The 23,645-nt window shown below is 45.5% G+C and overlaps 1 protein-coding gene across 2 annotated transcripts in view; it reads left to right on the forward strand.

Moving 5' to 3' along the window:
- The window catches only part of LOC137645783 (RNA-binding protein with serine-rich domain 1-A-like), a 191,192-nt gene that overhangs the window by 20,809 nt on the left and 146,738 nt on the right, over window positions 1-23,645 (forward strand). For both annotated transcript variants that reach the window (XM_068378704.1, XM_068378705.1), the window contains exon 3: window positions 5,101-5,238. In XM_068378704.1, coding sequence (XP_068234805.1) covers window positions 5,101-5,238 — 138 coding nt within the window. The remainder of the gene's footprint in view (window positions 1-5,100; window positions 5,239-23,645) is intronic.

Genomic DNA, 23,645 nt, shown 5'->3' on the forward strand with positions numbered 1-23,645 from the left:
ACAGCTGAGAGGTGGAGAAAGTCGAATCACGATTCACTCCTCCAAAGGCGCTTACATCCAGACCCTACAAGCCTCCATCAACAACAACAGCCTCGTCAGTCTAGGACATCGGAACCGGCCCCGGCAGCTAAGACAAGGTGTCTAAAAAGCAGCCTCCTCCTGTCAGAGACAAGAAGGGCGGGAAGTCCTCCTGGGGAGGCAATAATCCTAGAGGGAGCTGCCGAGGCTGCAAACGTTAGGATTGGCAACCCTCCTGCATGGTCCCCAGCGGGGGGATGCCTAAGGTTGCGCGCTTAGGTGGCAGCAACTCGGGGCCGATTCCTGCACGATCTCCGTAATCAGCCAAGGATATCGCGTCCCGTTCTTTACATCTTTACCTCCACTGACAGCGAATCCAGTGTCCCTGAGCTCCTATGCCATGAGATCGGCAAAGGGGCTAACCCTTCGGGCAGAAGTCGAGACCATGCTCTAGAGGGATGCTCTCCAGAAGGTCATCAACGGCTTCACCCCCCCCCCCCCCCGGCTTCTTCAGTCGACTCTTTCTTGTAAGAAAGCGTCTGAAGGCTGGAGACCTGTCTCTACCTCTCAGCCCTGAACAAGTTTGTCGAAAAAACTTCGTTCAGCGTGGAACAGCAGAGTCGATCAGGCTTGTAGTGAGACCACAAGACTTCATGTGCACACTGGATCTGAAGGACGGGTACTTCCAGATCCCAATCCATCCGTCTTCCAGGAAGTACAGTACTTGAAATTCTGCCTAGACAACAAGATATACCACATGTTTCGATCTCTCCACAGCACCGCAGGTGTCCACCAGAATGTTCACCCTGTTATCTTAATGGACACACAGGAGCGGTATTCTTCTCCTTCGCTTTCTGGATGACTGGCTAACCCAGGCAGTCTCGGAATCGACCCTTCTTCGACACCAAGACAAGCTTCTGGGACTTTGCCAAGATCTAGGGATCATGGTAATTCTCGAGAAGTCTTCTCTGCTTCCATCTCATCAACTGGGATATCTAGGCATGATATTAGACTCCAATCTCCAAGCCTTCCCATCAGATGACAGGATAGCAAGGCTGAGGAGAGTCGCAGAACCTTTCCTCAGACGAGGAGAGCTTCCAGCCCAATCTTGGTTATGCCTCTTAGGTCACCTTTCCTCCTTGGCCAGGCTAGTTCCAACGGCCGCCTCAGGATGAGATCCCTGTGGAGCCTGGTTTGAACCCTTGGACAAGGCGTTTTGGAAGCATCTTACCAAGAAGACTCTTTTCCTAATTTCATTGGCTACAGTCAAAAGAGTAGGAGAGTTAAAAGCCATCAGCAAGAAGGTGGGCTTTAATGGAGACAATGTAATTTGCTCCCTTCAGCTAGGCTTTCTTGCCAAAAACGAGAATCCTTATCGACTATGGCCAAGATCTTTTACCATCCAGAGCTATCTCACTTAAATTGGACAGGAAAAGGAGAGAGGCCTTTGTCTAGTGAGAGCTCTAAAAAATGTTTATCTGCACGCGTCCAAACACTTGAGAGGACAAGCAGACAGCCTCTGATGCTCAGTTAAAAAGCCCTCTTTGCCTTTATCAATGAATACCCTGGCTTTTTTCATTAAGGATTTGATAAGGGAAACTCTCCAGGATTGTAAGAAGTTTTCCCGATCCTTAAGGTAAAACCACATGAGGATAGAGCTGTAGAAATTCCTATGGCTTACAAACACAATAGGTCAATGAAGTCAATTTTGGAGCCTACTTTCTGGTGAAGTAAATCAATCTTCACAGACTGCTATCTCAAAGATGTCCAGACCCAGTATGAGGATTGCTGTTCTCTGGGTCCGTACGTTACCTCCAGCTTCGTAGTTGGAGAAGGGTCTACTGCCTCTTCCCGATAACTTAATATTTACCCTTGCCTTTTTTCTTGCACTTGTGTTCTCAGGTTGTCTGTGAAGGTTGTTGCAGTCTTCCGTCAGTCTGGGATGCAAGTCAAGTTAGTTTTTTGTGAAAGTTGTTGCAGCCTTCCGTTAATCTGGGATGCAGGTCAAGTTAGTTTTATTGTGTTCACAGGTTGTCTGTGAAGGTTGTCGCAGCCTTCCGTCAGTTTGGGATGCAAGTCGAGCTAGTTTAAAAAAAAGAAAATATTTTTTTGGAGTAGGTGGTCAGAATCAGTATCCATGGCTATGCCAGGTTTGCAAGGGTGGAGGTCTAGCCACGCTAAGGTCTAGGACCTTGTGGCAGCTCCACAGAGACTTTTACAGCCCCCTGAGTGGATCGCTGAGTCTCTTAAAGAATGCAGTATCATTGTGAAGCCAGCTTCCTTATCAGGTTAGAACCAGATTGTTAGTACTACTAATTGTAGCTATTAATAATTAAACGAATTCCCAATGGGATGAGGTTTTCGACCCACCACCAATGGTGTCAATCAGCTATATATATGTAACTACCAGGGAAGGTACATATTTAGAAATGGTATTTTTGTTACGAAATAAATTTTTGTATATACTGTACTTACCTGGTAGTTACATATATAAAAGGGCCCTCCCTCCTCCCCTCTGAAAACAAAGGCATGGACTTTCTGAAGAATGTTGGTGATGGTTCTGATAACCTATGAGAAATGGCGCTTATGTATGAGCACCTACTGTCATGGCGGCGATCGCCGCGAAATTGAATTTTCTGTCGTGCCGCGTCGAAACGCGGGATTTAAGCTATATATATGTAACTACCAGGTAAGTATATTTAAAAAATTATTTTATAATAAAAATACTATATTCCAAGATCGGTGGGGCGGCCTATTTTTCCCCCACTCGGTCTGGTAAAAAAGTCCTCAGCCAAGTCAGGATAAGCAAGATCTTATCAATGACCCCAATAGCTTCACTATGGCATCCCGCAGAATGGTTTCTAGACCTTCTGCAGCCCCTGACGGAGCTCCAATAGCTTCGCTATGGCAACCCACAGAATGGTTCCCGGACCTTCTACAGCTCCTGACGGAGTTCCGAGGGATCTTCCTCCACGGCACGATCTTCCAAGTAGCCACATGCTAACACTTTCCTAAGCTGTAGCTTTGCTTCGACTTCTCTTCTGGGACAATCCTACACCACCCCTCTCAGAGAGGCCTTTCGCAACAAGTTACGGAAAAGATGTCTAGGCACCTCAGACACTTTTCAGCGTCGGTCTTCCAGGCGAAGTGTTCGGTCCTTTGTGACTGATGTCGTGGAAGGGGATTCTCTCCCATCGATGCCTTTACTTATACAAGTGTGAGATAACTTGTCCCCCGTCAGATCTCAACCTCCTCCTGGGAACGCGGTTCTGGTCCTTCAGTCTCTGAAGGCCCCTCTCTATGAACCTTTAGCCTAGCAGCAGATCACTTTCTTACACGGAAGATGGCCTTTCTACTCACTTGGGCTTTTGACCAAGAGAGTTCGTGTGTTGTATGATCCATCTTCTGATGTCTCCTACCCTAGGAGACGGGGAGAAGTAATCCTCAGCGGCGTCCCTGAGTAGATTGCTAAGACTCAAATCCGAGTGTGCTGTACCCTAGGTGCAGGCCATTTCGAATAAAGAGTCAACTGGGGTTTTACCCAGTGAGGAGTCTGTGGGGTTACCTTAAAAGAACGACACCAGCTCGCCCCCGTGTGTCGGCACTGTTGGGCAGCACGGGGAAGGTCAAGAGGAGGACCTCAAGGATTTCCTTCCCCTCTGGGATCGGAAGGCAATTGAGGCTACTCTCAATGTAGACTCTCCTCCATCCTAAGACCCAGAGCTCGTAACGTCAGTGGCGTTGCTACATCCCTGGCGTTCAAGAAACTACTCCGTGGTGCAGATACTTTAAGTGGGCATGTGGAAGCGTCAATCGACCTTCACGGCCCACTACCTGCAAAGATGTAAGCCACAAGAACATAGAGACCTTTTCCAATGGTCCTGTGGTGGTCGCACAACAAATGGTCTAAACACATCAGGCTCCTTGATGGACAAGTAGCAGAGGGTTGAGGGCTGAGGCTACCTGGATTAGTGTGGGGTGAATGAGTAAGAATGTCTGGCTCCTTTCTTCCTTTCACCTTCCGCCCTCTGGGGAAAACAGCTCTGCAAGCCTCAGCATAGCTGACCTCACCTCGCTGCAGGTAAGACCCATTTCCCTTGTGCCTCTCAAGTATAGAACAATACTTTGTTACGTCCCCAATACCTTTTAGAGGGAGGGTATTGGGTAAGTCTTTAAGAACAATAGGTTTTGTACTCAAGTTCCTATGTTAAAGACAAGCCACACTGTTAGTGCCACTCACACACAGGCTTCTGCAGGCCGCTATCAATGCATTACCTCATATCGGCACTTGATTTTAGAGAGGGTAGGGTCCCTTCTACTATTGATCACAGATTGAAATAAGAGAGGACCCCGGGTCATGACCAAGTCCAGTTGGTGAGGACTTCCTCCCTCCTAAGAGTAAGTCACCCTATAAATAGCGGAGGGTTTGTATCTATGTCGGAACAAATAACAAATTTGTAAGTAATTTGTATTTTTCCTAGTATACAAACCTGGAGCTATTTATACAAATTGGCCCGCCACCCTGTCCCCCGAGAAGTCCTGCCATAAAGCAAAGTGGTTACTCAGCCGAGAGGTGTGAATGAGCGGGGTAGCCAGTCTACCCCACCCCCCACCCGCTAACTAGCGGATGGGGTAGTTATTCCTCACTAAAATTATATCATGGCTTGTCTTTCAGCTGCGCCGAAAGTATACCTTATAAATAGCTCCAGGTTTGTGTAGTAGGAAAAATACAAATTACTTACAAATTTGTTATTTTTCCTTACCATACAAACATGTAGCTATTTATACAGATTAGCCCGCCAGCACCGGTCCCCCTTGAAGTGTTACCTTAAAGCAAAGCGGGTTCTCCTCCCAAATGTGAGAGTGAGCAGGGTAACTACTACCCCCCCCCCCTTCTTATTAGCGGATGGGTGATTAACCCTCAATGTAAATCTAAAGGCTCGTCCTTCAGCTTTGTCGAAAATAATATCTCCTATAAATAACTACAGGTTTGTATCTTTAGATGAAGTACAAATTACTTCCAAATTTGTAATTTTTCATGGCATTTGATTCTCATCGTTAATGTGTGTTGCTAAATTTCAGCTCATCTCGAAGTTCTTCTGGTTCGTCAGGAAGCTCAGAAAGTTCTTCAAGTACTAGTAGATCTTCCAGCTCTTCCTCATCTTCTTCTTCATCCTCTACTTCAAGGTCAAGGTCAAGAGATAAAGATGGCAAACAGAAGTAAGTTATTTATTTTGATATGTGGGTATCAAATAAGGCTTTATAGTCTGCTGTATTTTTTCTTTGGAAATAGTGCTGAAATTTAATGAATTTTATAATTGTATGAATTAATTACATATTTGTTCCAACACGAATACTTACCTCAAACTACTTTCTTAGGAGTTACCTGTAATCTCCTCTCTACCGACCAGAGTTTTGTGTAGTATACCCTAAACCCGTTTTCTATGGAGGGCTAACCCGGGAGTAAGAGAACGTGCCCCGAGGGTAGCCTTTGCGCTAGGTCGAGGTCCGCTTGGGTTGTGAGCGCCAGAAAGTTCTCTGGTCGCGACGTGATACCACGTCGCTCTCGTCTCTCTCGACCCTTTGTGTCCGCCTCGTGTGTCCCGCGTGTTTACCACGTGGTAACTTTGTGCTTATCCCTCAGGAAGGCACTCCCACCTCCTAAAGTGTAAGTCTCCTAAGAAAGTAGTTCGAGGTAAGTATTCGTGTTGGAACAAATAAAAAATTTTAAGTAATTTTTATTTTTCCTAACATACTTACCGAGAACTACTTTCGGGTAATGGCCCTCCCTACCTTCCCCGAGTGCCTCTCTGCCCTTGCAAGAATTTTTGCAACATCCGAGGAACTTACTGACGCTCACGACCCAAGCGGACCTCGACCTAGTGCAAAGGCTACCCTCGGGGCACGTTCTCTTACTCCCGGGTTAGCCCTCCATAGAAAACGGGTTTAGGGTATACTACACAAAACTCTGGTCGGTAGAGAGGAGATTACAGGTAACTCCTAAGAAAGTAGTTCTCGGTAAGTATGTTAGGAAAAATAAAAATTACTTAAAATCTTTGATGTTAATTATGTATATTTCATGTTTAATTTGGTTTTGGTCTTCAAATTTCCAAAAATTGAACCTTACACTGTAATATATAGTTGTTCCGTAACTGGAATACAAACCACGCTATTTATTAAGGGTTATACCTTCTGCGGAGCTGAAATGACGAGCCATTAAAATTTAGCGAGGGGTAACCACCCACACCGCTAGTTAGCAGGGGGTAGGGGGGTTAGCTTGCTACCACTCCTGTTCACACACCTGTGATTTAGTTCACTTTACTTTTGGCTCGGATGGAGAGCGGTTGTTTCCGCTCTTCCTCATTGCCTATTCTGGACTGCCATTAATTTGTGTTTATTCCGTAACTGAAATACAAAGCATGCTATGTATTAGAGGTTATACTTTTGGCGGAGCTGAAATGACGAGCCATTAAAATTTAGCGAGGGTTAACTACCCACATCGCTAGTTACCAGGGGTAGGGCGGGGGTAGCTTGCTACCACTCCTGTTCACACACCTGTGATTTAGCCACTTTCCTTTGGCTCTGATCGAGAGCGGTTGTTTCCTCTCTCCCTCCTCTCCTATTCTGGACTGCCATTAATTTTTTTCTTTTAACTTACTTTTTCTTATACTTGTATACATATATATGAAAACATTCTTAATGTTTATGTATATATATTTGTATAGAAATGTGATAATCTCCTTTTGCTGTGTGTGTGATACATATACGACAACGACACTTGCGTACATTAGCAAGGCCGGCACAGTTCCACTTCGTGGGGAACGACCTCTCCCTCTCTGGTCCATCGGTCTTCCCGTTGGCATATAATCGTCCTCGGCTGCCGCAGGGGAATTGTCATCGTCTGGACCCTCTTCATTCAACTATTGTCTTCGCCTTTTCCTTTTTTCTATGGGAAACATGGATATCTGAGCGAAGGGATGTGGCCTCTCAAAGATTGACTACAGTCTTTTTCTTCTCGAGGTCGTTCACCTTTACAACAACAGTGTACTATTAGGGAAGCTCCTTTCCTGTGCGCGGGTTAGGTTGCTCTTCCAGTTATTTATATTGATTATTTTTATTGAAAATATAATTGTATTTTAACTTTTTCAGCTTTTCTCTGTGGGGAACACTTCCCTTTGGAGGGTCAGTGGTTCTCACTATTAGTGAATATTCTTAGCTGATTTAAATAATTGTAATTCTGTTTTTATTAGTTACTCCGCTCCCCCCTTCTCCCGTGGATGTCAACTGGGGAAGGAAGGGCGCAATACAGTGATACCTCTACCTACGATCTTAATTCGATCCGTGAGCTGCTTCATATGTTCAAACGATCGTTTGTTGGAGCAAATATTCCCATAAGAATACACTGTAATTTGTTTAATTCGTTCCTCAGCCTAAAAACCCATTTAACTCCTTAATAAATGGCTACACATAATTATACATAACATTAATACAATTGAATAATACAGAAATATCTAAAAAAAAGAATTATAATAAAGAAATAATAAATAAAATAGGGGTTTGTATTAACACTTTACCTTAGCGATAGGCCAGCGCAGGTGTAGGGACTGCTACGCAGGAGTAGACAGAAGATCAACGACTGCGATAACATACCGTAACCTACTCTAACTTACGCTACGTGAACTTTAACCTAACTTGGCTTATTTTTTTTTTTGTTCATTTTTATATTTTATATTTTTTTTTACATTTATTTTCTTTTCTATTTTTAATTTTCATCACTTTCACTCGATTTGGTCTTACTTTTCTTTGCTTCACTTTCTTTCTCTTCATCATGATCACTAGACCGTTTCGTAGATTTTTTAAAGAAACTATCGAGAGAAAGTTGCTTGGTACGGCTTATGAGAATTTTTCTAAAATGAGTTAAACAAACATCATCGAACTGCGCAACTACACGGCAAACCTGAAGTTTCTGTGGGTGATGCTTATCGAAGAAATCAACCACGTGTTGATGATATGCTAACATCTGTTTTATTTCAGCCGTACCTAAGATTTGACATACCTCCTCGGTCTCCTCCGACTCACTCAACTGCGCTTAGAACTCATCATGCTGCATGGCTTGCAGCTCCTTGAGTTCCTCCGTGGTGAGCTCTTCTTGATGCTCATCGACGAGTTCAGTGATTTCATCTTCATCCACCTCCAGACCCATGGACTTGCCAAGGGATATAATCTCTTCGACGTCTTCCTCGGTGGCAAGCACAGGTCCAGGCTCGGGGCCAAAACCTTCGAAATTTCTGGGAGCAACAGCATCCGGCCAAAGCTCCTTCCAAGCTGAATTCAGTGTCCGACGAGTTACTCCCTCCCAAGCCTGATCTATGATCTTTAAGCAGTGCACGATATTAAAGTGGCTCCTCCAAAATTCACGCAAAGTTAAGTTGGTGCTTTGCGTGACATTAAAGTACAGTACTGCTTAATTAAGTGCTTGGTGTAGAGCTTCTTGAAATTAGAGATGACTTGCTGGTCCATGGGCTGGAGGATAGGGGTGGTATTCGGTGGAAGATACAACACTTTGATAAATTTGTATTCGTCGATGATATCTTCGAGTCCTGGGGGGTGAGCGGGTGCATTGTCCAAACAAAGCAAGCACTTCAAAGGCAAATTCCTCTCCTGAAGGTACTTCTTGACAGCAGGGCCGAAAACTACGTTTACCCATTCCACAAAGATATGCCTAGTGACCCAAGCCTTAGAATTAGAATGCCATAGAACATGTAGCAGGTCTTTATTAATTCTATGTGCTTTAAATGCCCAGGGTTTTTGGAATGGTAAACTAATAAAGGCTTAATTTTGCAGTCCCCGCAGCCGTTGGCACAAAACGCAAGAGTCAACCGATCCTTCATTGGCTTATGTCCAGGCATTTTCTTGTCTTCGGCGGTAATGTATGTTCGACTAGGCATCTTTTTCCAAAACAGACAGGTTTCATCACAGTTGAAAACCTGCTGCTCTACGTAGCCTTCCTCCTCCACGATCCTTTTGAACTTTTTAACAAAGTCATTAGCAGCCTTGGTGTCTGAACAACTGAATGAATTCTGGTTCGTTTCCTAAATTTCTCGAACCAACCTCGAGACGCCTTGAATTCCTCCATCGTAGGATCGGTTGAACTCTCCCCCGCGTCACCCCCAGAGCCCGCCGCCTTCAAGTAACAATAGATAGCGCCGGACTTCTCACAAATGATCGTTTCAGTGATCGTATCGCCAACAATCTCCTTGTCCTTTATCCAGATCAACAAAAGGCGTTCCATCTCTTACAGGGTAGGGCTACGACGTTTAGAAATAATCGTGATCCCTTTCGAAGGTTTCACTGCTTTAATGGCTGCCCCCTGTTTTAGGATCGTCGAGATCGTAGACATATTCCGGCCATATTGTTTAGCCAGATTGCTAACACGCACACCTCGCTCATGCTTTTATATTATTTCTTGTTTTAGTTCTAATGAAAGCATTGACTTCTTCTTTTTCTCACCACTACTATTTCCTGAACCGAAACTAAGCTTTTTAGGACCGGTGATTATATGTAAAAAACAAAAACAAAACGTGAAAAGGGAAGATAAAAAGCACTGTTAATAACTGAGCGAATAGAGAACAACCACACTATGCGCATGAGATGAGAGGACTGATCAAGGCGACGCTCGATTGGCGTCCCTCCGATGTGCTGGCGTCAACAAGAAACTACGATCGACGCTTCGAGAAAATTCCACGCGTACGCGTATGATCTACGTCGTATGTTGGAGCAAGACTAAGGGTGTCGAGACAAATTTGGTAGAATTTTACTTCGGATGTTGGAAAATTCGTATGTAAAGACAATCGTATGTAGAGGTTCCACTGTACTTAACTTCATGTTGTTCCCTCGGGGTTCCTCTTTGGAGTTCCTCCCTAGGGAATTTGTTAGATAATCAATTTTTTGTCGACGCAATACTTATTTCATGTTGTTCCCTCGGGGTTCCTCTTCGGAGTTCCTCCTTAGGGAATTTCTGTTAAATAATTAATTTTATTTTTTCCCAGTTAACTATGCAGTTTTTCTTCCTTCGACAAGAGTGCCAACGAAGCAGAGCTGTTCTGTTCATGCGTGGGGAATCTGCTGTCACTGCCGTCCCTCAGAGGACATCGTCATGGGCGTCATCCCTTCTCTTGGGAGGACTCCCGTGACAACATGACCAGCACTTCAGATCATTTTAGAACGCTAAAGGAGGTTCGCCTCCAGGCGTTGGATAACTTCCCTTCCTAGGGAAGTTTCCTCCCCGGGTGTGAAGTTGTTTCTCCCTTCAGAGGGAGAACTTCCCATACCTTAATAAATTCATCGTCTCTGACTGCTGTTGCTGCCTTCGCCCAGACTTTTCTCCCTCCTTGCTGAGTTTCTCTTCCTTCAGGAGCGGAGCACGGTCTTGGCACGTCTCTTCTACGAAGTGCTCACCTCTCTCGTTCACGAGAGAGGCCACACATAGAGACTCCTCTTCGGAGGATCGCTGCTGTTACACGTCAGCTTTCTGATCCACCGGCCCTCAAGGGACGTCTTCTAGTCTCTTCTACGAAGTGTTCACCTCTCTCGTTTGCGAGAGAGGCCACTCATAGAGACTCCTCTTCGGAGGATCGCTTATGTTAAAGGTCAGCTTGCTGATTCACCGGCCCTCAATGGGCGTCATCATGGGTATCTTCAAGTCTCTTCTACGAAGTATTCACCTCTCTCGTTCGCGAGAGCGGCCACTCATAGAGAAACTTCTTAGGAGGATCAAGCAGACCTACCACGACCTCCGATCAACCAGCACAACCTTGCGCTGCAACGTAGTCCTTTGGACTTCGGTCCTGGACTCTAACTCGGACCTTTTTACGGTCCCCATCAGTGGACGCTCGCCCTTCCAAAGGGCACAACCCAGTTCTTGTTCGTTCTGCCAGCTGACCTACCGGTGTACCAGCGCAACCTTGCGCTGCAACGTAGTCCTTGGACTTTGTCCTGGACTCTAACGCGGACTTCTTTACAGTCCCCATTGGTGGATGCTCACCCTTCCAAAGGGCATATCCCAGTTCCTGATCGTCCTGCCACCTGACCTGCCAACCTACTAACGCTACCTTCATGTGCACCAACAGTCTCCCGTGCACGCTCTTGCTCCAACAGTCTTCCGTCCCTCTGACAGTCTTGCGCGCGCGCTGACGATCTTCCGCACGCGGGCACCGATGGTCTCCTGCGCGCGCGCCAGCGATCTTCCGCGAATAGGCGCCGATGATTTTCCGCGCCAGGGCCAACATCCTTGCACGCGCGCGACAGCAGTCTTCCGCGCGTCGGGCGCCGATGGTCTCCCACGCGCGCAAGCGCGCCAACAGTCTACCGCGCACGTGTACGAACAGTCCTCCGTGCGCGCCAACGGTATTCCACGCGCGGGCGCCTATGGTCTCCTGCGCGAGCACCCGTTGGCCTTCCTCGCGCACGTGCTCTAATAATCTTGCGCGTGCGCCGACGGTCTTGTGCGCGCGGGCGCTGATGGTCTTCCGCACGCGCGCGCCAGCAGTCTCCACGTAGTACTCTCACGCAAGCGCCAGTGCACCCACTCTTGCGCAACCAGTCACACGCTCAACAGTGTATTAATGCGAAGAGCAACGTTCCCATTCGCGGGTTAGGTTGCGCTTCCGATTGTTTGTCTCAATTATTTTTAGTGAAATTATAATTGTAATTTCAACTTTAAAGCTTTTCTCCTTGGGGAACACTTCTCCTCGGAGGATGAGTGGTTCTCACCATTAGTGAATAATCTTAGCTGATTTAAATAATTGTAATTACAGTTACTCCGCTCCCCCCTTCTCCTGTGGATGTCGACTGGGGAAGGAAGGGCGCAATACTTATTTTATGTTGTTCCCTCAGGGTTCCTCTTCGGAGTTCCTCCCGAGGGAATTTTCTGTTAACCCTTTTACCTCCAAAGGACGTACTAGTACGTTTCACAAAACTCATCCCTTTACCCCCATGGACATACCGGTACGTCCTTGCAAAAAACTGCTATTCACATTTTTTTTTTTTTGCATATTTTTGATAATTTTTTTGAGAAACTTCAGGCATTTTCTAAGAGAATGAGACCAACCTGACCTCTCTATGACAAAAATTAAGGCTGTTAGAGCAATTTAATCCTGGATAGGTATCGTTCTTGGACACCCCTATTTAGGTATTTAGGGGTCGAGCTCGACCCTGACTCAAAAAAAAATTCAGGAAAAATTTAGTTATGCATCAATTTGTATTGTTTGACTTGCTAAAAATACTTCAAAGAATGTTAAAAACTACTGAAAATATAAATGATACCCATCTACAAAATAACTATTTATTGGAAATATATTAAAAATATAAGTATACAAAAAAAAGACGACATAAATATTCACAAAAAAATAGAAATATACATATACACATAAATCCCTTTAGGGACACCTTTTTAGATGGCAAAGCAACAGCATGTAATTGCTGGAAATGAGTTGGACCCATAGAAGTCAAGATCTGAAATGAGAAAAAAAAAGGTAATTTTTTTTGGCCAAAAAACTAGTCCAAGTTTCACTAATTTTTTCTGGTACCTAAATGAAATAGGAAGAGGCTAATTTCTTTATTGAATAAACTCATATTATCCTAGAACAGAAATACATAATAAAATGTGCACTAAGATGTAATTTACTGTTATATCAGGGGCGAAATCTAAAGGTCATTTTTTGACGGCCTAGTTTCACAATGTAAATTTCTTATGAAAATCATTGTATCTCCTATAAGATATGATATTTATGCATTAAAATATACCCAAATCTCACGAATTCTATACAGAACAAGAATATATAGAGATATGCCAACTTACCATTCGGGTATGTCAACAAAATGGCCGCAGACCGCAACAACTCTTACAGCCCAATCTACCACTTGAAATGGAGAATGGGTATGTAAATTTCAAGGTGTTATTTATTTATCTAATTATTAGTGAATTTGAATAAAACTGATATGATGGCTTTCTGGATGTTTGACAATTATTTTTATTCTATAAAATTTAAATTCTTTGAAATAATTTTAGATAAAAAATGGGTGATATCTATTTTGTAAAGATTAAAATTTTAATATTTATACAAACAAGTAGTAAAAAAAGAAAGTTTCATGATTTACCTAGCTTTAACTATCAGGTACAGTTCAGATACAAGACAGTTTGAAGCTATAGACAAACAGGCTTCCTGCTCCTCAAACAAGTGGTGTTTGTCATGTGGTCAGTCTTAGGTGGGCAGCTATGACAGTGAGTCCTTTCAGGAAGCTTGATGTGATCAACACAAAATTGATACCATACTTACAGCAAGAGAAAACAGAATTAGTAACTAATAAAAGTAGAAGGATATCAAATAGCAAATCGGTAGCCAATCAAAGTAAAATGAAATCAAAATAAGAAACTGCTGACCAATAAAAAGTAAAATAATATCAAATTATTATGTATATATAAACTATAATAATAATAATAATAATAATAATAATAAAACACTATATAAATCAATTTCAAGTACCTAATAAACATAAGAAAAATATTTACAAATACGAAGGAAAAATTATCAGAGTAATAAATATCAAACACATGAGGTTGGCAAGCTCCATATTATCATCAACATCACTTTTTAACTCCATTAGAAGTGTGTTGATGACATCCATGCCGAGGGAATACTGCCTGCTGGCCATTATTGAAGATAAATTCAAAATAAATAGAAAAAAAATCAGAAATTTGCAAAAAATGAAAAAAATTCAGAAATTAGCATTTGGGGGAAAATGGACCTCATGGCAATATATGGCATCTAAGCCAAAACCAATGTCATGCAAGTGGTAGACACACCATCCACGCACACTTTCCAACTATAAAGAACCAAACAAGTATCAACACTGTTCGACAATTTATAATTATGTAATAATTTTGCTGTTTGATCACTTACTCCTATTTAGGTATTTTAGGGTCGAGGACGACCCCTGGTGGGGTAAAAAAAACGGGGAAGGAGGGAAGTTAGACGAAAATCAGTCCTAAAGCAGACAATGGCATGTAGACTAGTCACCCCTTGCAGGTCGTTCACTTTCATATTTGAGAGAGCTGATGATTTATGGGGAGAAAACTGGTTTTGAACATGCTGTAGGGGTCGTTCTCGACCCATCATACCTATCCAGGGTTAAAAAATATATACTGCAAAATGTGCTTGAAAAAAAATAACCCCTGGGGGTTAAGGTTTGGAAAGTTCCAAATAGCCTGGGGGTAAAAGGGTTAAATAATTAATTTTATTTTCTCCCAGTTAACTAGTTTTCCTTTTTTCTTCTTTCGACTAAAAGTGCCGACAAAGCAGAGTTGTTCTGTTCATGCCTGGGGAATCTGTTGTCACTGCCGTTCCTCAGAGGACGTCGTCTTGGGCGTCATCCCTTCTCTTAGAAGTACGCCCGTCAGAACATGACCAGCACTTCAGATCATCTTAGAACGCTAACCAGGAGGTTCGCCTCCAGCGGTTGGACAACTTTCCTTTCCGAGGTAAAGTTTCCTCCCCAGGTGTGAGGTTGTTTCTCCCTTTCGAGGGAGAACTTCCCACATCTTAATAAATTAATTGTCTCTGACTGCTGTTGCTGCCTTCACCCAGACTTCTCTCCCCCCTTGCTGAGTCTCTCTTCCTTCAGGGGTGGACCACAGTCTTAGGCAAGTCTCTTCTATGAAGTGTTCACCTCTCTTGTTCGGGAGAGAGGCCTCTCATAGAGACTCCTCTTTGGAGGATCGCTACTGTTGACGGTCAGCTTGCTGATCCACCGGTCTTAATGAGCGTCATCATGGTCGTCATCAAGTCTCTTCTACGAAGTGTTCCTCGTTAGTGAGAGAGGCCACTCATAGAGACTCTTCTTCAGAGGATTGCTACTGTTTAAGGTCAGCTTGCTGATCTACCAGCCCTAATGGGCGTCATTGTCTCTTCTACGAAGCGATCACCTCTCTCATTTGCGAGAGAGGCCACTCATAGAGACTCCTCTTCGGAGGATCGCTACTGTTGAAGGTCAGCTTGCTTATCCACCGGCCCTAATGGGCATCATCAAGTCTCTTCTACAAAGTGATCACTTCTCGTTCGCGAGAGAGGCCACTCACACTCATTAAGACTCCTTTTCGGAGGATTGCTACTGTTGAAGGTCAGCTTGCTGATCCAACCACTTCAGAGACTCCGATTGCTGTCTTCGCCTCGACTACTCTCCCCCCTTGCTGAGTCTCACTTCCTTCAGGGGTGGAGCACAGTCTTAGGCAAGTCTCTCTTACTGTGTTCACCTCTCGTACGCAAGAGAGGCCACTCATAGAGACACCTCTTCGGAGGTTCATTCTGCTAAGGTCTGTAGTTCCTGATCATCCTACCAGCGCAACCTTGCGCTGCAGCTTAGTACGTGAACTTCGGTCCTGGACTCTTCTATGGACCTTTCACGGTTGCCATCGGTGGATGTTCGCCCTTCCAAAGGGCACATCCCTGTTCCTGATAGTCCTGCCAACCCACCACACGCGTGCGCGCCAATGATCTTGCACGCTTGCGCCAACAATCTCGTGCGCGCCAGCAGTCTTCTGCATGCGGGCGGTGATGGTTTTCCTCACGCGCCAATGGTTTTCCGCACGAGCACGCCAGCAGTCTCCCGCGCGCGCCAAAGCCTTCCGCACGCGTACGCCAGCAGTCTCCCGCGTACGCCAGCAGTCTCCCGCGTACGCCAGCAGTCTCCCACGTACGCCAGCAGTCTCCCGTGCGCGCCAAAGCCTTCGGCGTGCACCAGTAGTATTCTCGCGCGCCAATGCACTCGCCCTTGCTCAACCTGTCACACGCTTCGGTGCATTATAAGGAGACTGCACAAAACTGCAGTGCCTTACTGCACGCCAGGGCTCTTCCACGCTGTCCTGCGGCAAGAACGCACACAAGCTACAGCGATCTTGGACGCTCCCTCGCAGCGATCTGGATGCGTTACGGGAGGTGGCAAGGATTTTGACGCTCCCTCACAGCAGGCTTGACACATGCAGCATGCTGGATGCACGCATGCTGTACGCACGCGAGCAGAACGCTCCTCCGCGTTAGGACCGCGAATGTGTTAGTCCCGAGCGCTCTCTCGCGGCAAGAACGCACGCGAGCTGCAGCGCTCATGGACACTCGCTCGCAGCGGTTTGGACGCGTTACAGGAGGCGGCAAGGACGCTCCCTCACAGCAAGCATTATGCCTGTCAGAGCTTCAACGGTCCATTACGTCCCTGTTGACGTTTACAAGTTGCAAACAGAGGAAGCTCACAACAACAGCTGCATGCTGGACGTAGCATGACGCTTCCTGGCAGCATGCTGGATGCACGCGAGCTGAGCGCATGTTATACACACAGGACGCATGCAGTCAGGACTTGTCCCCGCAGCATGATAGACAAGCAGTTGTCTCCTTCGCGACATGCCAGACACGCAGCTAACGCTTCCTCGCATTACGCTGTAAACATACATGCGGGACGCACGCTGGACGTATGCGGGCAGGACTTGCCCTCGCATCATGCGGGTCGCTATGTTGACGCTTCCTTGCAGCATGATGGACTTATGCTGGAAGCACTTGAACATGACTCTCCTTCGAGACATGCTGGACTCAGCATGACTCTTCTTCGCAGCATGCTGAACGTATGCGAGACACAAGCTACAGCGATCTTGGACGCTCCTTCGTAGCGATCTGGACGCGTTATGGGAGGTGGCAAGGATTTTGACGCTCCCTCACAGCATGCTTGACATATGCAGCATGCTGGATGCACGCGAGTTAAACGCATGCTGTACGCACGCGAGCAGAACGCTCCCCCGCGTCAGGACCGCGAATGTGTTATTCCCGAGCGCTCTCTCGCGGCAAGGACGCTCCCTCACAGCAAGCATCATGCCTGTCAGAGCTTCAACGGTCCATTACATCCCTGTTGACGTTTACAAGTCGTAAACAGAGGAAGCTCACAACAGCAGCAGCATGCTGGACGTAGCATGACGCTTCCTGGCAGCATGCTGGATGCACGCGAGCTGAGCGCATGTTATACACACAGGACGCATGCTGGACGCATGCAGTCAGGGCTTGTCCCCGCAGCATGATAGACAAGCAGTTGTCTCTCCTTCGCGACATGCCAGACACGCAGCTAACGCTTCCTCTCATCACGCTGTAAACATATATGTGGGACGCACGCTGGACTTTCCCTCGCAGCATGCGGGTCACTATGTTGACACTTCCTTGCAACATGATGGACTTATGCTGGAAGCACTTGAACATGACTCTCCTTCGAGACATGCTGGACACAGCATGACTCTTCTTCGCAGCATGCTGAATGTATGCGGGACACAAGCATTCAAGGTGAGGCGTGTGTTTTCTCCCCCTCGTTCTCCTTCGGAAATCGCTAACCCTTTAGAGGATGTGGCTGCCCCCACAGAGACTCTTACAGCCCCCTGGGTGGATCACTCAGTCTCTCTAGGAATGCTAGCAAATGAGGCATTAAAACCCATGAAGCCAGCTTCCTTATCAGGTATGCCAGGATAGATCTCAGAGGAGGAAACGCAGAAAACTCTTCATGCAGCAGATCTTTAAGATTACTTACAGTTCTGGTGGACTTATATCCGGAGGACTTTTTAGCAGGCTGTACCTCGGAGCCCACCCTCGCAGTTTTTGAAGGGTAGATCCCACGAATCTTCCTCTTTCAAGGAAACAGTGTTAGCCAGATCGGTTTAGAGGTCTTTTTCGACTCTGAATGATTGGATGGACTGGACTCTAGGAGTGCAGACACCGTGAGGGACGGGTCGGTCGAACTCACAACCCTTTTTCACAGCTAAGTTCCTCTTCCCTCCAGAGCTAGTGAAGGACTTATAGGCAGCTATTATGCACAAGCAACGCTAGATCTGATTGCAAAGGACTGCGAAGAGGTGCTTCCTACTAACCTTGCAGCCAGGAAGAAGGAAGCTCCTCCCACGCGTCGGCCCTTTCGTGGGAGAGCTTGTCTAGAAGAGGACAGAGAATGGCTGCTGGAGGTCAACCTCTTAACCCCAAACAACAACCAAAACCCAAAGTGAACTCAATCTCTAGACACAAGTATTCCACTACTGGCAGCAGCTCTTGCAAGAGCAGGTTAACCAGATGCTGTCAAAAGCAGCAATAGAAGTGGTAGAAGCCCTCTCGTCAGAGGGATTTTACAACAGACTTTTTCTAGTTCCGTAGAACTCGGAGGGTTGGAGACCTGTTCTGGACGTAAGTCCTCTGAACAAGTTCATAAGCAAGTCAAGTTTTCTGCGTCAGTCCTAGCAGGCACCAGACAGGGAGACTGGATGGTGTCGTTAGATCAGCAGGACGCGTATTTCCACTTCTCGATACACCTGAACTGCAGAAATTTTCTGAGATTCTAAAACTACTTTATCAGTTCAAAGCACTCTGTTTTGGACTGAGCACGGCTTTCTACGTTTTCCCCCCGAGTGGTTGTCAATGTGGCTCGCTGGCTACATTTGAAGGGAGTAAGGATATCAATGTACCTGGACTATTGGCTACTCGGAGCCAGGTCGCAAGGAAAATTACAATGTCCTTGACGCAACGGCTAGGTCTAGTGGTGAACCTGGCAAAATCTCAACTGACTCCCTCGCAAACATCATCTACCTGGGGATGAGGATTCAGTCAGTGATTTTTCGGGCTTTTCCAGCCCCGAAACGCATTCTAGCTTGCCTAGAAAAGGTGCGACACCTAATGACATATGGTCCTGCTCGGTAGGAGAATGGATGAGTCCACTGGGTACCCTCTCATCGATCGAGCAGTTGGTATCCCTGGGGAGACTTCATTTACGGCCTCTTCAATTCCATCTTGCAAATTTTGGACGAGAGGTCAAGGTCTAGTAAAGTGGTTGCCGATTCCGCTGGGGATCAGGAATCACTTGAGTTGGTGGCACGATGCCAACAAACTCCTGGAAGGCCTCGAACTTTATCAGAGGAACCCCGACCTAGTGTTGTATTCCGACGCCTCAGACATGGGAAGGGTTGCATCACTGAGGAAGGCCAAGATATCGCGTCTATGGGAAGAGTCTCAGAGGGAATGGCACATAAACATCAAAGAAGTAGTGGCCATTCACCTAGCACTAATACACTTTTAGGAGGAAGTCCAAGGAAACTTTGTTCAGGTCAACGCAGACAACCCCACAGCGTTGGCCTACATCAAGAAGCAGGGAGGCACTCGTTCAGACTCACTTTACGAGGCTGCGAGAGACCTACTACTGTGGGCGAAAGCGAGGGACATAACCCTGATAACTCGCTTCATAGAAGGAGAAAAGAACGTTAGGGCGGACCTTATCAGCAGAGGAAGACAGTTCTAACTTCCGAGTGGACCCTAGATCACGAGGTGTGCACCAGCCTCTTGATGTTGTGGGATCAACACTCGATAGACCTTTTCGCTACACTGATGATAAAGAGGTTGCCAGTGTATTGCTCCCACGCGTCAGTCCTGAAAAAGCTCAGGGAATCACACCGCCTGCATAACCATGATAGCTCCATTTTGGCCCATGAGACCTTGGGTTGCAAAAGTGATGGAGTGGCTGGTAGATACCCCCAGAACGTTACCAAGTTGGAGCGATCTACTTAAACAGCCACACATAGAGAGGTACCATCAGAATCTCCCCACTCTCAATCTGACTGCCTTTCGACTATCGAAAAGCTGGCAAGAGCAAAGGGCTTTTCAAGGGAAGCTGCACTCGCTATCGCGAGAGCTAGAAGAACATCCAATATTAGAGTCTACCAATCTAAGTGGGACGTGTTTAGAAAATGGTGCAGGACTAACAAATTTTCCTCTACCAGTACCTCTATAGCCCAAATAGCAGACTTTCTGTTGCATCTGCGAACAAAAGAGAAGCTGGCTGTACCTACCATCAAGGGTTACCGCAGCATGCTAGCCTCCGTCTTTCGTCACAGACACATTGACGTGTCGGGTAACAAGGATCTCGGATCTCATTAGATCTTTTGAGATCGCTAAGAGAAAGGACAATCCAACCCCCTCTTGGAACAGGGATGTAGTCCTAGCCTTTTTGACCTCAAGTAGGTTTGAACCCCTTGACAAGGCTTCTTGGAAGGATCTTACCAAAAAGACTATTCCTTGTTGCTTTGGCTACAACCAAAAGAGTAGGAGAGTTACAAGCCATCAGCAAGAAGGTGGGCTTTAATGGAGAAATGCAGTTTGCTCCCTTCAGCTAGGCTTTCTCGCCCAAAAACGAGAATCCTTCTCGACCTTGGCCAAGATCTTTTATCATCCCAGGGCATCTCACTTATTGGATGGGAGAAGGAGAGAGGCCTTTGTCCTGTGAGAGCTCTAAAATTTTTTCTGCACGTGTCCAAAATCCTGAGAGGATGAGCAGACAACCTCTGGTGCTCAGTTAAAAAGCCCTCTTTGCCTTTATCAAAGAATGCCCGGGCTTTTTTCATTAAGGATCTGATAAGTGAAGCTCACCAGAATTGTGAGGAAAGAAGTTTCCCAATCTTTAAGGTAAAACCACATGAGTTTAGAGCTGTTGCAATTTCTATGGCTTACAAGCACAATAAGTCAATGAAGTTAATTCTGGAGGCTACTTTCTGGCGAAGTAAATCAATCTTCGCAGACTGCTATCTCAAAGATGTCCAGACCCAGTATGAGGATTGCTGTTCCCTGGGTCTGTACGTTACCTCCGGCGTCGTAATTGGAGAAGGGTCTACTGCCTCTTCCCTATAACCTTTTTTTGTATATACCCTTGCCTTTTTTCTTGTACTTGTGTTCACAGGTTGTCTGTGAAGGCTGTTGTAGCCTTCCACAGTCTGGGATGCAAGTCAAGTTAGTTTTTTTATGGTGTGTGTTTTGTAATTAGAGTAGGCGGTCGGAATCATTATCCATGGCTATGCATGGTTAACAAGGGTGGAGGTCTAGCCACGCTAAGGTCGAGGACCTTGTGGCAGCCCCACAGAGACTTTTACAGCCCCCTGGGTGGATCGCCGAGTCTCTTAAGGAATGCAGGCAAATGAGGCATAAAAACCTATGAAACCAGCTTCCTTATCAGGTATGCTAGGATAGCAAGGGTGGAGGTCTAGCCACGTTACCGTCGAGGACCTTGTGGCAGCCCCACAGAGACTTGTACAGCCCCCTGGGTGGATCGCTGAGTCTCTTAAGGAATGCAGGCAAATGAGGCTGGATAACTATGAAGCCAGCTTCCTTATCAAGTAAGAACCAGATTATTGGTACTACTACTTTGTAGCTATTAATAATTATACGAATTCCCGACGGGATAAGGTTTTCTAACCCGCCACCAATGGTGTCAATCAGCTATATATATGTAACTACCAGGGAAGTTACATATTTAAAAATGGTATTTTTTTTATAAAATAAATTTTTAAATATACTTACCTGGTAGTTACATATATAAAAGGGCCCTCCCTCCTCCCCTCTGAAAACAAGGTCATGGAATTTCTGAGGATTGTTGGGAATGGTTCCATTACCTACTGAGAGATGGCGCTCAGGTATGACTACCTACTCACCTGGCGGTGATTGCCGCGAAATTTGAATTTTTGGCCTGCGCGCGAAACGTGGGATTGCCTCCACGATCAGAGGGTGATTTTTCCCAATTGTTTTTTTCTTTGCTAAAAGTCTTCCTTTTGCCTATCAGAAGGCCGTGATATGTGTAGAATTCATCTCCAGCCTCTATAATGCCCCCCCCCCCCCCCCTGGTCATCAACGCCCCCCTTATGTTAATAGTAAAAATACGAAATATCATTAGTAATTTTCTAATTTTTATAGTTTACCCCTTAAAAACTGTTCAAAGTCGTTTTCTCATATCAGTGATATCAAAGAAAATGGGCTCAGGGGTGACTATGATTTTATATCCAATATTTTCGTCATCAGACAAAAATCGTAATTTCTCGTTTTTTCTTTTTCGGGAGAGGGGTGTATTTCTTTGCTTGTCCTGCTCTTATGCCTTAAGTAATATAATATTTAGATGTTTTAGGCCATCAAGTGACATAATACCTAGAAAAACACAGAAGGTTTTTTACCTAAATCGAAATTTTAATTTTTGGTGAATATTTATTTCTAGGTATCCCTCCATCACCAGCCGGGCTTTCACTAAAGTTAATGCTCGTTTTTTTCTTGCTGTGTGCTTATTTACTGTTCGATTTTGATAAAACTTTGTCTGCTTGTTCCAGGTGGATAAACAAACAATGACAGAGCGAATTTCAATTCAAGACATTAGTTTCTCACTGGTCACCAAACAACTTTTAAGTCGCTAGCTCCGATTTTCACATTTTTATTCATAAAATCCTTTATTTTCCCTGTAGGATGATAAAACTTACAGAGGATATGCCTTATTATAGTGCTAATAATGCCTGAAAATTTCATTAGCGTGTCTTGATTAGTGTATTTTTGGGAAATATTTTTTACGATTGGCACCCCTTGAAAGGGGAGCCTACCCTTAAGCTATATATATGTAACAACCAGGTGAGTATATTTAAAATTTATTTTATAATAAAAATACCATATTTGTGAAAGAATCTCATGTTCATAAGATTTACAAGCCCTCTTTTACTTCTCCTAAGCATTGTTAAGGACAGAAACTAAGTATTAAAATTTCTCGGGTTACTGTATATCTTGGGGAGACCTATCATTACACTTGCTTTAACACCAAATCTGTAATTGTTCCAACACAATTCTAACCCTTTTGCTCTTTGCTGTGCATATATTACTCCAGTGAAAACTGAAAATAGCCATAAACTTTTTAAGAGGGGTACGAAAAACTTTTTAAGAGGGGTATGACAACCCTGCCCACACACACCCGTTGTATTACGTCACATTTGCTTTTGGCTCAGTAAAGCTATGCAGGTTCGTCCTGCCATTGACGGTCACTCTTGCGTCATCTTCATATCTGCTCGGGGAATGTCTGGAGGGGTTAGGTAGGCAACAGAAGTCTAAAAGGGATTCTTCTCCTTCAGGGCCTTTTTTTTAAGTCTAAGAAGTCCTGACTTCTTACTACGGCATGTCGTTCCCTCCCCGTTGATTCTGCTTACTCGTTTCCCTCTGGAGGGCGAACGAGTAAGAGTGATGATCGACTGACCCCTGGACAACCCTTACGTATGCAGGATTCAGTTGCTTCCCCTAGCGAAGCGGTGGTGCCCATGGCCAAAGGAGAGTCTCTTTCCTCCGACCTTCCTTTGGGATTGCGGATCCCCCGTGCAAGGAATGGCTCTTTAAGGTGCTACAGTTTAGGGCACAGATGCCTCCCCAAGGGTTAACCATAATCTTCCCCTCAACTCTAGGGTGGTTGACATTCCAGGCTTCTTGTGCACTTCACTGCACCATCCTCAGTAACTGCTCTCCCACCCGAGTAGTTGCAGGCTGGAGCTTCCTCGGAGTCCCAACCAGTCAGGTGATCCTTATGAGGTGAACCTGAAAGCTGGTCATGATCAGACTTCTGAGTTTGCTCAGCACACTGAGGTCCCTCAGCATAAGAAGTGTACTGCATCTCCTCCTTCTGTTGTTGAACACCTATCTCATTCTTGAGTTAAGTCCTTCCCCTCTGAGTGGTCCCCATGGATTTTCTGAAACGAGTGCTTGATTAGTTGATGCCTCTTTCCA

This window comes from Palaemon carinicauda, chromosome 8, assembly GCF_036898095.1.
Source record: "Palaemon carinicauda isolate YSFRI2023 chromosome 8, ASM3689809v2, whole genome shotgun sequence".
Classification (NCBI taxonomy): domain Eukaryota; kingdom Metazoa; phylum Arthropoda; class Malacostraca; order Decapoda; family Palaemonidae; genus Palaemon; species Palaemon carinicauda.